Here is a 17,443-nt window from a genome sequence, read left to right as displayed (position 1 = left end):
CCCTCGCTATTTCTGCAATTTTTACGTCACGTTTGGCTTTGCCACATTTCATCACGTCCTTAAGTAGTTTCCTTCTATGGGCCTTAACATCTTCTGTATGGCTCCCCTCCCATATGTCTCTCTGCTCCGTCTGCTGGCTAGCAGTCCGTCCAGTACGTTTTAACACAAATTCCCGATATTGTTTTTCCATAGATTCCATCTCCTCCTCAGAGGTCCACTCTGTATCAGTGTTATGCGTTGGTGTGTCAAACTCAGAATGTTGTGGATCCTGTGCCATCTCTATTATGTAGTGTGGTTAATAGACTTAAGAGTGTATCTTAATTCTAACATCTCATGTGCGTCGTGAGTTACTCTAGAATTCCCCTTCAGAGCACATATAAACAATTGTATCACAGGATGCGTCAGTTCAACTCGAGCAAATAATCTCAGCCCAGCTGTCTTTGTTATACTCTGCTACTCTGGTATTTCCCTTCAGAGCGCGTTTTGTTTGTATACCCCCGTTTACAATCACAAGGCAACGTTAGTTCACAACACTTTGATTAACACATCAGTGATTCGTTCCTGAATTCATGCATAAACTGTCTGCGAGAGATCCCGGACGACGCCACCCATTATGTTGTATATGTTGGTTATCGAAATTTGTTATGTTGTATGCGTGCGTGGGTGAAATTATTATGTTGTATATGTGGGTTATGAATATTCAGTGAAAATAATAATAATTAAATGAAATTTGGCCAAATGTGTAATTATCCGGAAATATGTTAATTTATGTAATTATGCACATTTTAATTATGCCAATTCGAGAGGTAATCGTATTAATTATGCGAGTGGGTGTAATTATGATAATGCAAGTCGTTATGATAACCAGACCCCGCCTCGGTGACGAGGGTGGGTTATCGATCGGAATAAGGCAATTAATCGTATGCAGTTATGCAGGTGTGGTGTAAGTATGCAAGATTAACTTAGATTAACTCGGCATCGTTGTCTAGGTTCGTCTCATTCTCGCTTTAACATTCCCAGAGTGTGTATTCGTGGTTATATTTTAGGTCCCCGGTTCACCCCGTTATCGCTTTAACATTTACTGAGTATGTATTAGTGTGTTTATTAAGGTCACCAAGTTCAGATCTCAACGCAGAAGCAGATCTTATGCATAGATTTCAGGAAAGAATCACACAACCACTTCTGTATTGATCAATTTATTACTAATTCAACCTTAACTATGATATAGTATGCGAACTCTCAATCCCGGAACGTCAACACGGCATCAATACAGTATCATCAACGATTGTCTGATTTCACCTTGACAACGGCACATGGATCCCGCATAACGCGATGGTTGTTAGTGAGAGAGAGAGTCGTTAAAATATGCAAATACTATGCTAAGAAAACCTTAACGTTAATGAATGATTATACTCAATATTGTTCACGCAGTACCGCACTCCTTATTGATCATACGCAACCCTTATCACGTTGTTAGCACCTTGGGTCACGGGACAGTTGAATATTCTGTAGAGGATGCGAGTACGTGCGGCGATTATGACTGAAAGATACTTGAAAGATTATACGGCGATAAAAAAACACAATCAAAAACAGTTATTATTCTTAAAGGCACCAATCTCAACAGATACATCGGCAGGTTATCTGACAACAGAACGGCTCGGAGTAAGGGCCTGCGACGGTGCTCCTTTTCCGAAGATCGTTATCTTATACCAAGTTTACTAATTGGGGACCAGATCACCTGATAAGGATCCGGTGGGCCACCACTCCCCACGTGAGCGTGGCTCGGCGGAAGGAGGTGCCAAGAATCAGTTCGTATTGATGGATCTGTTGGGAATTTATGCGATTAAGAGTACAGCCCACTAAATATTAAAGATAAAATTACGAATACTCTTATAAACGACGGATGGCCATCACTCGGTCTCGTTGTGATGCCTTCCCAGCCACGGATGGCTTATGGGTTCGAGTGTGTTTGAGTGGTAAGAGTTGTCTTGAATAGTCAGTGTTCGGAGTCGATTCTTTATGTCAAACAGACACCTGGTGGTCGTGTGGTGAGGGGGCGGTGCGCGTCATACGTATCAGTCGCTCCCCTGTCACCGTGGTGAACTGGTTCGGATGCCCGTTGATACGCTGTCGCAGTTCGGAACCCGGTCGGTAGGTGGCGCCCACAACTCGCTCGCAGCGTGCAGTGTTGGGTCGTCGCCAAACCGCGACCCTCACCACTCCGGCGGCAGCAGAGACCTCCGACTCGGCAGAGGTTGACTCACGCAGGCCGAGTTGAGCTGTCAAGCGGGTCTTGCCCGCCTGCAGAGGAGATGGGGAGCCGCTTGAGTCGAGCCCCGAGAGCCGGCTTTGGTAAGCCGATCGAACTCGGCTGAGTCCCAGACGAGCTGAAGATGAGTCGAGCCGACCCGCTGGTCGCAGCTCGCTCCTGAGCCGACCCTCCTGGTCGCACTCGCTCCTGAGCCGACCCTCCCGGTCGAGCTCGCTCCTGAGCCGACCCGCTGGTCGCACTAGTTTCCAATGCTCAGGATCCTTTCCTTTATGCCAAAAAATCCCCCTGGATCCCGCCCACAAGGCGGGGCTTCTTTCGATTTTTGCTGTGTCAGGATTTGTCCGTAGGCAGGTGTGTCCATGTGTGTGTCCGTACGTCCGTATGTCCTTGTGTGCATCACCCACGGTATATTCCGTTGTCACACTCCCTCCATAAACCCACGAGCAAACAATCAGATGTTACAAATTGCCTCGAGGTCGTCTCTCTGTCTGGGTGCAATAGTATCTCTTGTTTGGCCTTCTTCATGAACCCAAAACACAGACGTTACAAATCGTCTCATAGGCGTCTTTGTTCGCACAACCTGGAGGGGGGGGCAACACTCTCTCCGACCCGGCGCACAAAGAAATGGTTAAAAAGTTTTAAGTTAACATTTGTCCCTTACTATTTCACAGTTATGATTCTGTATGTAACCTAAGGTCTGTCGTTTCCCATCGTGGTGCTTGACTCAAGTGGAGGTGTTTCCCCGAGCGTATACACACTCCTATCCCGCGCTGCGGGGATACAAAGACGGCCGGGATCTCCCTTTCTCTCCGACCCTGGGTTTAACATCGTTTTTATATTATGTATTATATTTGACCTGGTGGTGATTCATCCCGTTATCCTGGCTTTTCATAAGTTTTACTTTTGTCTTTTCATGCATATGCTTCGGGTCGAGTTGTATAGAAAGTATTAAAGTATGGAAATAACATTTCATATTGACTTAATGATGGTGATGGTTCAGTAGGCGTAACTTGTGGCCTGGTTTAATTGGAGTGGGTGTGAATATCAATAACTTTAGCCTACCCTGTTGTTAAATTCCGACTTTAACGTTACTTTAATAGCAATACAGAATAATTGAGCTTTTTGTCTTAACTAGGCGAACGCGAACTTCTGGTGACCCCCGCAGCCTTGTTGTTCAGCTGGGTCTGCCTCCTTGAGAGATATACAACACTCTTTTAAATCAGCTGTGGCCATCCAACCTTCTGCTCTGGGAGTGTTATTCTTAATTTCAGGACAAAGGCCCCCTCACGTTCAGACGTGCAGGGTTGTTTAAATCAGCTCCCTCCCCTGTGCACACAGCCTTGAGCTGACCCACTTGTTTATCTTTGTTCCCTCAGCTGCAGGAGGACAAGGCGTACTTCTACCTCCCCCCTGTGTGCACGTGTTCTAACTAGCTCGGAATCCCTAACACACAATCAGTGATGATTCCTGGCTTTCTGTGGTTGTGATTTAGACAAAGGCGCCTCTGTTTTCTTCCATTGCCTTTGAGTCGACACTGCCCTATTATTTGCCCATGTGCTGAGGTCATAGAATTCGTTTTGACTTCAGTAATATTAACATTCAGTATTGGATTAGCAAATGGGCAATGGTTCATTGATGTAGCTCGCAGCCTGGTCTCCAATTTGAGCGAGCGCGAGGATCGATAATTTAGCCTACTCTGTTGTTGAATTTCGAATTTTGACGTTACTTTAAAACCATGCAGGATGGTTGGGCTTTTTGCCTTAACTATGTCTGGCTGACACTCCCACTGTCTCTGCCCTTGCACGGGTGACATGTGCCCGTTCATCAGGCCTTATCTTTCCTTGAAGCAAGGTTGCAAATTCTGCCATCCTAGCCCTCCTCCAGTTCATTACTTAACAACACCTGGTGTTTTGCATTTTGCTGCGCTTTGGTGTGTTTCATTCATTAAAAAAACAAGTAAAAAGATAATATATAAAAATCTCATCAAATATGATTAATCTCAATTTTGGAAGAAGGGTTAGGATACAACACCTCCACTACCCCCACCACTACCCCCTCCACCCTCCACTACCCCCTACCATACCCCTTCCACTACCCCCTCCAATACCACCTCCACTACCCCCACCACTAACCCCTTTACTACCCCCACCACTTCCCCCACCACTACCCCCTCCAACACCCCCTCCACCACCCCTTCCACTACCTCCTCTACCACCCCCTCAACTACCCTCACCACTACCGTCTCCACTACCTCCTACCTTACCCCTTCCACGACCCCTTCCACGACACCCTCTACCCCACCATGGTGTTAGAGGTAACAGCAGATACCATGGTGTTATAGGTAATTGCATGTATCATGTGAAAGTTAACAGCAGTTACCATGTTGTGAGAGTTAGCAGCAGTTACCATGGTGCAAGAGGTAACACCAGTTACATTGGCGTGAGAGGGAACAGCAGTTACCATGTGAGAGTTAACAGCAGCTAACATGGTGTAAGAGGTAATAGCAGTTACCATGGTGTTACAGTTAACAGAAGTGAACAGTGTTAGAGGTTACAGCAGTTACCATTTTGTGAGAGTTAACAGCAGTTACCATGGTGTTAGAGGTAATAGCATGTATCATGTGAGAGTTAACAGCAGTTAACAGTGTGACAGTTAACCGCAGTTATCATGGTTTCCGAGGTAACAGCAGTTAACATGGTCTGACAGTTAACATCAGTTACCATGGTGTAAGAAGTAACAGCCGTTACCGTGGTTTAAGAAGTAACAGCAGTTTCCACGGTGTGATAGGTAACAGCAGTTACCATGGTGTTAAGCTTAACAACAGTTACCATGGTGTTAGGGGCAACAACAGTTACCATGGTGTTAAGGTTAATAACAGTTCCCATTTTTCGATTTAAAGCTTTCGTGACTGCAGGGATTCATCTTCTTGGTTCTTTCGGTAAAGTCACGTAGAAGGGAAATAATAAAATCATAAAAATAAAACAATACAATTCTCACGACGTTTCGATTGCAACACAAGCAATCATCATCAGGTGTGAAAACCACAGCAATAATTTTTTTGAAAAAAGTGGCGTTTTTTTTAAACGTTAGCACCACGGGCAACGACTAACGGTTGTTCATATGGACAAGTCCATCTATGCTCGGAACAGAGGGGGGAGAGAAAGATAATGGAATGTGGTCTGAAAGTCACCGTAAACGTGAACACAATCAATCAAGACTGGCAAAGGAGGTCTAATAATGTAGATGCTCACCCCAAGCCCTCATTACTTTGATAGTGCATTGTCTTTGAGCTGTGCGCCTTTTGGCGTCCTCTGGTCGAGCACCAACTGGGTCGAGGATCAAAAGAAAGCCGTCCCTTGGTGTGGACCAATCAGTTTCAAAGACAATGCATATATTATCATAGTGTGTTTTTTTTTGCATTTTGACTGCAAGTATTGTGGTTAATGCAGACATTAATCCTCGTGTAATAAAAGACTCCGTCAGGCACTGCTGGTCTCCGCTTGTCTTTTATTCAGGTTCTTCTCCGCACCCCACTGGTCTCCTCCACGGACCAGCGTCGTCTCACGCGCGCTCCGCGCACGCACTTCCTCCTCAGCTCCTCCACTCGTCCTCACACCCCGCTGGTCCTGACACGGGACCAGCGTCTCCTCTCGCGTGCCCCGCACGCTCTTCTCGCGTGCCACGCACGCTCCTCTCGCGTGCCATGCACGCTCCTCTGTCAGCTCCTTCTCCCGCTCCGCACACCGCTGGCCGATGGTGTGCCGAAGCCCCATCAGCCACGTGGCTGATGGCGCGGCGGCCACCCAACGTGGTCCCGCTTCCTCACTCCATCAACTGGCCTCGATCTCTTCCGGGCTCCCCTCTATATCATCTCTCCCACGTGACCCTGACTCCTCCCTTCCGGATCGTCAGATCCGGCCTTCCCATACTGCCCTGCTGCCTCCACCTCCATTCACCTCGCTTCCCATTGGAGCCGAGGTGAACGGCGGCCCCTCTCACACGCCCCCCATACCGGGCTCCGCCCCCAATACTCGGGTCGTGTGATTGGGCCAGAGTCCAGCAGCAACCCCATTTACGCTCGCATTACACTCGTAAAAAGGTTTCAGTTTTGTTGCCAGAAAAAAGTGGAAAAACCCTATTATTACGTACGACCAAACTTGCAGCCATTTCTGGCAGCATGACACTCCCAGTGTATGATGTGTGAGTGAGTCAGTGGTAGTGTGAGTGAGTGTATGATGTGTGAGTGAGCGTATGATGAGTGAGTCAGTGTATGATGTGTGAGTCAGTGGTAGTGTGAGTGAGTGTGTGATGTGTGAGTTAGTCAGTGTAAGATGAGAGAGTGTATCACGGCCTCCTGCCCGCCATCTCGGCCTCCCCCCCACCATCACAACCTCCTCCACGCCACCTCGACCTCCCCGCCATCTAGGCCTCCTCCACGCCATCACGGCATCCTCCCCACCATCTCGGCCTCCTCCACGCCATCTCGGCCTCCTCCATGCCATCTCGGCCTCCTCCACGCCATCTCGGCCTCCTCCACGCCATCACGGCCTCCTCCACGCCATCTCGGCCTCCTCCCCGCCATCTCGGCCTCCTCCCCACCATCTCGGCCTCCTCCACGCCATCTCGGCCTCCTCCACGCCATCTCGGCCTCCTCCCCGCCATCTCGGCCTCCTCCCCACCATCTCGGCCTCTTCCACGCCATCTCGGCCTCCTCCCCGCCATCTCGGCCTCCTCCCCGCCATGTCGGCCTCCTCCCCACCATCTCGGCCTCCTCCACGCCATCACGACCTCCTCCACGCCATCTCGGCCTTCTCCCCACCATCTCGGCCTCCTCCACACCATCACGACCTCCTCCCCGCCATCTCGGCCTCCCCCCCACCATCGCGGCCTCCTCCACACCATCACGGCCTCCTCCATGCCATCTCGGCCTCCTCCCCACCATCTCGGCCTCCTCCACACCATCACGGCCTCCTCCACTCCATCTCGGCCTTCTCCCCACCATCTCGGCCTCCTCCACACCATCACGACCTCCTCCACGCCATCTCGGCCTCCCCCCCCACCATCGCGGCCTCCTCCACGCCATGATGGCGTGGAGGAGGCACGCGCACTAACCACGAAGCACGCGCGCGCTGCGCTAACCGTGCAGTGCGTGCGCGCCACTCACCCTCTTGTGTGTGATAGGTAACAGCAGCTACCATGGTGTTAAGGTTAACAGCAGTTACTATGGTGTTTTGGTTAGCAACAGGTACCATGGTGTTAAGATTAGCAACAGTTATCATGGTGTTAAGGTTAACAAGTTACCATGGTGTTAGAGTTAACAGAAGTTACCATGGTGTGATAATTAACAGTAGTTATCATGGTGTGAGAGGTAACAGCAGTTACCATGTTGTTATAGTTAACAGCAGTTACCATGCGAGTGTCACGGTGCCGTTGCCACGGTGTGTCTCTGCGCTGTGCAGGTACCAGGTGGACACCTTCATCCCTCCCATGCGGACGCTTGATGATCTGAAACAGAAGATCCGGAGGCTGCCCAAGAGCCTCTGTGAGGATGTGGCGGATGTGATGGCACAGCAGGGAGCAGCTGGTCAGTGATGCAGCTCACTAACAGCTCACTCACACACAGCTCACTCACAGCTCACTGTCACTCACAGCTCACTCACACAAAAAAAAACGCCATTTGCCACTAAGTGACGGTGATGTTACCACGACGCTTGTGCCAGGCTATGTGCACCTTGAGGCCACGTGAAGTGTCGAACGCCCACTGGCAGGAGGTCACCGGGCAGACCCAGATGCCACAGGTCGACTGACCGAGACGACTGGCTGATGCACCACCTGTGCCCCCTACTGTGCCAACTTGCTGTGCTTTAGCCACCTGGCACTCCGCTCGTTGTTGTCAGCGTCGCTCCTCTGCCTTCCGTTGTTGTTGGAGGGCGACTGCCTCCAACTGCCCAGTAGCGTCCTTCACAAGCCTCCTCCACAGTGGCCGATCTTGACACCGCTGGTACCAGTCATCGGCAAGTCCACTCAGCTCCATATCCTCCTGTACCACATCACTCCATCTCTTGTGCCGCGCCCGTTTAGCCCCCAAGATCCGGCCGAACAAAACCTGTTTAGGCATGCGGTGACTGGGCATGCGGGCTACATGGCCCAGCCAACGCAGCCTTGCCTGCCAGAGGAGCTCACTGATGGGACTTTGTCCAGATCTTTCAAGGATTTGTGAGCTCCTAACACAATCCAACCTGGTTAATCCCAGGATGGATCGTAGGCAGGCCGGCCTAAATGTTTCTAACCGGCGAAGATGTTCCATTCGGGGGGGTCCACGTTTTGCAAGTGTAGAGAAGGGAGGCGATGACCATGGCCGAGAAGACCTGAAGCTTAATGCGGAGCGACAGACCAGGTAGCTTCCACACAGCGTTACACAACCAATGAAAAGATAATGCCGCTCGACTGATTCGGAGTGAGACCTCTGCTGTTAAACCGGAGCCGGTGATGAGCACACTGCCCAGATATGGGAAACTCTTCACTCTCTCCACAACTGCTCCATCACCAATTGGGAGTTGTGGGGGTGGAATGTCCGATGGTACAAAATATCCAGGCAGGTGCTTAGTTTTGGTGGGCTGATGGTAAGGCCCCACCTCTTAGTGGCAAGCGCCAGGTTCAGCAGCAGCACCTCCAACTCCTCCTCTGAGTGAGCAGCAATTACCAGATCATCGGCATACATAACATGGTTGAGCAATAGGGTGCCATCACTTGACCGCACCTGAGCATCGATCAGCCTTACATTGTATCTGTGTAATAAATCACTTCGACGACGATCTTTGACTTGTGTCTTCTTTATTTATTTCTTTAATGGCTGGACAGCTCCACGTTCCCTTCCAAGCAATCACTGCACAATCCTCGTTGCGCGGCGTAAGTTGGTGTTGTCTCCCTCACGGCTCGCTCACGCTCTCTGCTCCTTCGGACCGCTGGCTGGCGGCGTGCAAGGAGACAACCCCCCGGATGGCCACGTGGCCGCTGGCATTCCAGAGGCGCGAGACGTGGTCCCGCTTCAAGACTTCTCACACTGACCTCGAGCCCCTTCCTGCTTCCCCTTATATCCCTCTGACACGGAGCCAAGCCCCGCCTCTAACCACACCCCTTCTAGAACCTTCCCGATGGTTTCCCGCAAGCACCCTTGAGCTCCGCCCTTGAACTTGACCCAGATGATCCCCACTCAATCCTGATTGGCTAATGGATGATGCGGCGGAGCCTATCCAGCCGGACGGTGCCTGTCAGTGTACTCTCCTATTACATCACCCCCCCCCCCCCCCCCGGTGTAAAAGACTAGCCGTCCCAGCTAGGAACGGGGTAAAACCAGTAATATGACAGAGACATCGCAAATCAAGAGCAGACGACAATAACAAAATGCATAACGAACGCAACAAGCGTAACGGCAAGCAACTGGGACACCTCAACGGAATTTAACGGATTTCGAGCGAGTACGTGATGTTGGCCCATCTGCATTGGCACGAGGGTCAGCTGGCTGCGACACAGCGGGAGGCGGAAGTGCAGAGGAATGGGCGGAGCAGGGTCATCAGCAACAGGAGTCCTCAGGGTGTGCTTGTCTGTGGGAGGCAAAACAGGCCCCTTCAGGGGATCAACCGGCAACTGGAATGGCACGTCAGATGCATCAGACACCGGCAAGGTACTCTTTGGGGATGACGGATCGATGCGCGGAGGAAAAAAGGCTTTAACCGGGATGTGTGGACATACCAACGGCGCTGACCCGCACGGATACGTACACATTGAGGATGTCGAATATCTATCAACTCGACAGGCCCCTGCCAAGGCCTGTGTAGCTTGGGGGAGGTGCCCACCGGCACCTGGGGGCAATGAAGCCAGGCCCGGTCGCCCACAGCCCATAGCATGTCGCGATGCGACCGACGAGCACACCACTCATTACGAGCCTGGGTTTTGGCCGTGCCGATTCGTGCCGCCTCCCGTGCCTCTGTGACATGGCGGACAGAGTCGCGGACGTGTTTGGGGAGGGTCTGCGCAGGCCCTTTCGTGAGTGTTCCCAGTTTCACGCCAATCGGTGGTAAGTTCTCACGTCCATACATGAGGAAAAATGGAGAGTACCCGGTGGAAGCATGTGGGGCCATACAGTAGGCAGAGAGCACGCTAGGGACGTGCAGATCCCAATCGGCCTGTTTTTCACTTACAGTGTGGCAGAGCATGGCCGACAGGGTATGGTTCAATCGCTCGACCATCCCATCCGTTTGCGGGTGGTAAGGCGAAGTCCGTATCTTCTTAGTGCCCAAGGCATCACACACATCACGTAGCAACTTAGACGAAAAATTACGGCCCTGGTCCGTAAGCAGTTGTTCCGGTGCACCTTTGTTAATTACATCGCAGTTCAAAAATGCATCCGTGATGGAAGACGCCGATTGATCGGGCAAGGGCCAAGCCATCGGCCACCGTGAGAAATATTCCACCCCCACCAACAAGAATTTATTGCTTCTGGCGGTAGGAGGAAAAGGCCCGAGGATGTCAAGAGACACCATTTTGTTAATCCGTGTAACTTGAATATATTTCAAGGGTGGAATATATTTCTGGCACGGTGGTTTCTGCCAAGCGCATTCGGGGCAGGCCTGGATAGCCTTAGCGAAATCGGCCGTCATACCCGGCCAAAAATAATCTCTCTGTAGCGTGAGCAAGGTTTTCTGCATGCCCAGGTGTAGCAATTTCTCAGTGTGCAACACTCGAATCAACTCGTGCCGAAGCGCGACGGGAACCACCAGACTCCAACGGCCCAACAAATCGTCTCTCGACATCAACAACCCGTCCTGGAAAGCCGCCTGTGGTGAGTCGTCCTTGGACGATGACACATGCGACCCGTCAGCCCGACATCGCAATGAACCCAACGAATCGTCCAATAGTTGCTCGCAGGTGCAACGCACTGTCAGCCGGCCCCAGGCTGGCATGCTCCGCGGAATCTGCCACCGCGGACATGACAGGCCGAGGGAGCTGAGGGGGACGTGTGCACCGATTAGTGCCTGATGCACACGCGCAAGGGGATACCTGTGGCAACCTGGAGAGCGCATCCGCATTACTATGCCGAGAACCTTTATAGTAATGTATATCAAAGGAGAATTCCTGTAACGTCTCAAACCATCGAGACAGCTGGTCAGATGGTTGTTCAATCTTCAAGGAATACTGTAGGGCAGCATGGTCAGTGTGTACAAGAAATTTTCTGCCGTACAGGTAAGGACGATATTGGCGAACAAAATGGACAATCGCCAATAGTTCCCTACGCGTAACACAGTAGCGATTCTCAGCCTGAGAGAGGACATGGCTACCATATGCAACAACCTTCTCCACGCCATTTTTGGACTGAGACAAAACGGCGCCGGTGCCAGTATTGCTGGCATCCGTGTTCAGGATAAACGGCAAGGAGAAGTCAGGGTAACCAAGCGTCGGCGCGATCGCCAATCGATCCCGAAGGGCCCTGAACGCCTGCTCTTCCTCCATCCCCCATTTAAACCTCTGATTCGTTGCCGTGAGGACGTGTAGAGGCTTTGCGATGGTAGCAAAATTTGGAACGAACTGACGGTAGTAGGACGCGAACCCGATAAAACTATGCACATCCCCCATGGTAGTTGGGGTCGGCCAGTCACGAACACAAGAAGTTTTGTCCGGGTCCGTGGCGACACCGTCGGAGCTGACAATGTGTCCTAAGTAACACACGGAACGTTGCAAAAGATGAGATTTTCTAGGTTTAAATTTGAGATTGGCGGAACGCATCCTGTCGAAAACAGCCTTCAATCGCCGAAGGTGTTCCTCGAACGTACGACTGAACACAATAACGTCTTCTAAGTACAGTGGTACCTCGGTATACGTCATTGATTCATTCCAGAAGGTAGGACTTATACCGAAAATGACGTATACCAAACGAATTTTTCCCATAAGAAAAAAAGGGAAAGAAAATAATCCGTTCCAGAGTATAAGAAATTATATTTTATATGGCATATTATACATTAATGGGGTTGTATAAAATAATTTAGACACTACTTATTACTAAAATACATATATAAATGTAGATAAATGCATAAATAAAAATAAATTGAAATAAAAAAAATGTTTAACATCACTTTACCGTCCTGAGAGGAGTTGATAGCTTACGTTAAAATGACAAAAAACACGTGAAAATTCACAGAGTTATAGCAAGGGTTGTGCACTGAACGAGATCTAAAGGCAGATTGAGGAGCGGCGCTTTGTTTTAGTCGTGAATGGGGTATACATGGGTACGCAGTGACTCATCATGACCCATACAAGTTCTAGCCAGCGCGTCGTATCCCAAGCAAGACGTCGTATCCCAAGACATTTTTTTATCATCAAAACACGACGTATACCAAATTCGACGTATTCCAAAGCGGTCGTATACCGAGGTATGACTGTATATGAGACACGCGTCCCATTGCAATCCAGCCAAAACCAGCTCCATTAGGCGTTGGAACGTGACGGGAGCGGAGTTCAAACCCATGGGAAGACAGTTAAATTGAAAATGTCCCTGAGGCGTACGGAAAGCAGTTTTTGGCTTCGAAGAATCATCGAGGGGCAGCTGCCAAAACCCGGAAGAAAGATCGAGGGTGGAGAAGTATTTCGTCCCTGACAATGCATCGAGGGAATCGTCCATCCGTGGCAGAGGGTATGCATCTGCCACGGATACCTTATTAAGCTTACGAAAATCAACGCAAAACCGGAGGTTACCATCTTTTTTCTTAACGAGAACAACAGGTGCTCCCCAGGGGCTAGTAGATGGAGAAATTACGTCAGCGGCCAGCATCTCATCCACCGCGCAACGTACATGGTCCCTCTCCGAGGGACTCTACCGGTGCGGATTCAGTCATATGGGGCTCGCCTCCCCAGTATCAATGTGGTGGGACAAGAGCGATGTGCGATCCTTGCTGAAAACGTCGGCGTAGTCAGACAGCAGTACCCGTAACGCGCCGTGTTGATCAGCGGCAACGACGAATTCTCCTGGCACAAATCCGCGATCCAACGATCGTTGGACATCGCTTGTGGATGAATCGCCCCAGCCAATTTACGAGGTAGGTTATAATCGTGGTCTGTAAAAGCGGTAGTGGCATGAGCCAAAACCGTACCAGCCGGAACCAAAACACCTTCCGGACCCCCATTCAAAACTTGCAAAAACGAGGCCTGACCGGCACGGATAATCGTCTGGTCCCCCACAAGAGCAAGACCCTTGGTTGCAGTGTTCTACGGGGACAGCAATATCGTAATGGAGCGAGCATTTGGGAGCCTGGAGGAATCTCAACAGTGACATCCGCAAGCGCTTGTACAGCCATGCACGGCGGGGGACGACTGAGGGGGGATGACAAAAAAAACATTTTGAGACCTGATAGAAACTCCAAACAGCCCTGATCGACAAGGATTTTAACAGGCATCTTATGAAGAAAGTCGGTGCCCAACAAGCAGAGCACCGCCAAGGACCTTGAACTGGAAATCAAAACCGTCCCCGATGCAGCAACATTCTCAATGGCAACATGGGCCTCCACTTGCCCGACGATGCCCACCCGGCACCGTAGAGGATCCCATCGCAGCTGCTACAACACGTAGTGCCAATTTCCTCCATTATGTTATTGACCGTGGCGCACCCCCAACGGCATCGTCTGAATTGCACAGTGGTGGTTTACTACGCACGCCGAAAGATGCATGAGATGTCAATTGATGCCGGGTGTCTGGTGCGTACCGACTTGCCTGGCCGGAGTCGCGGTCCGTCCATGGCGGCGGTGCCGAAGATGGAGTCCCGGGAGACGGCGGAGGACAAGGGCGACTCCGGCAGTCCCGAACAAAGTGGCCCAAGCGGCCAAACTTGAAGCATCCCAGCCCACCGAGTGGCCCCATCTTCATCCCCGCACGGCTTATACGTCCTTCCCCGATGCTTTTCCGGTCCCCGCCGAGGAACCAGGCGAGGAACGGTGGCGGCCAGGTCCCCGTTCCCTACATCGTCCGGGATGTGGACGACCTTAGATGGCGCCCATCCCTTCGGTTCACCATCCCAGGCCGGGTCCCCCGTTCAGGTGGCCATCTGCGCCCAACGGCGCAAGTTGTCCTGGGCGTCGAGACACTTAGCGACCCACCGGGATGTTAGCGGCTCATGACCGCACACCGGCAGTGAAATGCCCATCTCTTTTGACAGCTCCAACATCTTGCCTAAGATGAGAGGGTCTAGCACATCAGGTCTGGCATCGGGGTAAACGGCCATCGCGAGCGCCAACAGAGTGCCCCAGTAGGCAAGGGGAGATTCGTTGCTCCCCCTTCAACAATGCATAAACTTCCTCTGAGTGTCTGAAGGTGGTTCATAAACTTCCGCCATCTCGGCAAACGCACCCTTCAACGTTTTTTCTTGTCAGAGGGAATAGAGCAGAACACCGCTCGCGATACGTCATTGAGGAGGGTAGGAAACGCGTCCAACGCCTCCTCCTCCGTCCACCGCACTGAACGAAATGCCGACTCGAACCGCCACGTAAAAGCACTCCAGTCGCCGCGCGCGACGAATTCCTTGATGTGGGGAAGGCGATGACTCCGCCCTGCACCGCTCTCTTTGGAAGACGTCGCCACCACTGGCAGCACGCCACGCGGCTCCGGCGAAATGGTGGGCTCCGATTGCGCACCTGCAGCCGCGCCCAAGATGGCGGCCTCCTGCCACGTGGCGCCCCCCGCAGGCGAAATGGCGGACGGCCCCTCCGCGGTTGCAATGGCGGACGAAGTTTATACGACGGGACCCTCCTAGACTCCCCGAAGGGAGCCCTGCACGTCTCCACTCGGCAGTGCATCCTGTGGTAGTCTCGGCGCTGCAGACGACGTGACCAGCGTCACGATGTTAAGCAGAACCACACGGAGAGATTCGATCTGCTCAGCAACACGCCGCCAGTCGTCGTCCATACCCGGAGACGAAGACGGCTCTGTTCCGATGTCCTTGCCCGGTGCCTTGGTCGTGCCAGCCGTGGTTGCAGTAACCGGGTCCACAGTACCTGGGGTCGGCAGGTCTTGAGTGAGCGAGTCATCATCGTCGTCGGAGGACAGCGCAGACGGGTTCTTTTTCTTGAGATGTTTGGGCATCCTTGTAGTACTCGCGATGTCTGGATTCAAGAGTCACTTCTGGCACCAGTTGTAATAAATCACTTCAAGGAGGATCTTTGACTTGTGTCTTCTTTATTTATTTCTTTAATGGCTGGACAGCTCCATGTTCCCTTCCAAGCAATCACTGCACGTTCCTCATTGCGCGGCGTAAGTTGGTGTTGTCTCCCTCACGGCTCGCTCACGCTCTCCACTCCTTCGGACCGCTGGTTGGCGGCGTGCAAGGAGACAATCCCCTGGATCGCCACGTGGCCGCTGGCGTTCCGGAGGCGCGAGACGTGGTCCCGCTTCAAGACTTCGCACCCTGACCTCGAGCCCCTTCCTGCTTCCCCTTATATCCCTCTCACGCGGAGCCAAGCCCCGCCTCTAACCACACCCCTTCTAGAACCTTGCCGATGGTTCCCCGCAAGCACCCCTGAGCTCCGCCCTTGAATTTGGCCCAGATGATCCCCACTCAATCCTGATTGGCTAATGGCTGATGCGGCGGAGCCTATCCAGCCGGTCAGCACCCATCAGTGTACTCTCTTATTACATCTGCACCAGATGGAAATTCCTCCGGTACAGCTATTGAAGGCTTCACGAACTACGTGGTCAAAATAGATGTTAAATAATGTGGGAGCCAGAGGACATCCCTGTCACACCCAAGGTGTACAGGGAATGGCTCCGACTCCCGGCCACATAGTTTTACGCTGGCCCGCTCACCATCATGAAGGTCCTTAATGATCGTGAGCAGAGGGTCAGTGACTCCGTAAGTACAAAGAACAACCCAGAGCCCAGGCCTACTGATAGTATCATAGGCCTTGACCAGGTCAATAAATCAGAGATGTAGGTTTTGTTGGAAATCCCTACATCTCTGCTGTAGCAGACGGACAGAAAATATGGCATCTGTGCAGGACCGCCCTTTCCTGAAACTGCATTGGGGCTCTGCAAGCTTCTCCTCAGCGTGCCTCGCAATGCGATGTTGAACAATCCTTGCCAGGACCTTTCCCGGTACACTGAGGAGTGAGATGCCCCTGTAGTTGTTATAGTCTGTGCGGTCCCCCTTCTTAAAGAGGGGGACCATCAGGGCTTCCTTCCAGTCCTGCTGAACCCGTCCAGTGGTCCAGACTGTTGTTATGATGTCATGTAGGGCAGTTTGCACAAACGCCACCCTCCCTCAGCATTTCGCTTTGGAGATCATCTCTGCCTGGTGCCTTTCCTGGTCTCAGACTCTGGATCGCCTTCAGTACTTGCTCAACAGATGGCACCTCAGCCAGCCACTCACGTGGGTGACTACAATATTTGAGGCACCGCAGCCTCAGCAGGGTCATCTTCACTTTCCCCCCATGATGTTTTCCAGGCTGAGGGATTTCCCTTCCCAAAATACCTCACAGAAATGCTCTGCAAATCTGCAAACCTATTCCTGGGGGTCGAAGATTGGATGAACGTTATTTCCCTTAATGATGGTAATAGGTGTGGCGTTACTTTTTTGATGGAATTAAAGAGCGATTAGTGATCGCGGGCCACTGAGGCAGACTCCATCTCCTCAGCTATGCGCGACCACCACCCATCCTTGCAGCGCCTCACGGCTCTCCGAACCTCTGAGCTAAGGCTGCGGTAAGCCTCCTCATTATTTGACGTGGGATGCTGTATCTGATGAGAGTGGGCCTGTCGCTTTTTCTCAGCCAGCTTGAACACCTCCTCTGTCAGCCAGTGTCTCTGAGGATGTCTGGACCGTGTACCCAAAGCAGCCATTGCAGCTGCATGAGCCACAGTCCTAAATCTCGCCCATTTCCCATCGACATCAGGAGGAGTGGAGGACGATACGAACTCGAGCCGCATGCGATGATAAAATTCTCACTTGCAACTTTCATCAGCTAGCTGAGACCTAGCCACTAAGGGTTTGTATGGGGCTCTGTGTGTCCGTGTGTCTGTGTCCCCATGTCTCCGTGTGTCTCTATCTCCACACAGAGCTGCTGGCCCAGGCTCTCACGTCTCTGTCTGACAAGGACTCCCCGGTGCCCGATGCAAACTTCAGACCCATCAATG

The 17,443-nt window shown here is 51.7% G+C and overlaps 1 protein-coding gene across 1 annotated transcript in view; it reads left to right on the top strand.

Annotated features, from left to right (window-relative positions):
• LOC133345334 (uncharacterized) overlaps positions 1 to 17,443 on the top strand; it is a 102,185-nt gene that overhangs the window by 13,066 nt on the left and 71,676 nt on the right. Inside the window, exon 2 of the mRNA XM_061556010.1 lies at positions 7,732 to 7,856. Within this exon, the coding sequence (XP_061411994.1) occupies positions 7,732 to 7,856 (125 nt within the window). The remainder of the gene's footprint in view (positions 1 to 7,731; positions 7,857 to 17,443) is intronic.

Source organism: Lethenteron reissneri, chromosome 21, assembly GCF_015708825.2.
Source record: "Lethenteron reissneri isolate LAM-NWPU_2019-01 chromosome 21, ASM1570882v1, whole genome shotgun sequence".
Classification (NCBI taxonomy): domain Eukaryota; kingdom Metazoa; phylum Chordata; class Hyperoartia; order Petromyzontiformes; family Petromyzontidae; genus Lethenteron; species Lethenteron reissneri.
This window is presented reverse-complemented; position numbering and strand designations above follow the sequence as displayed.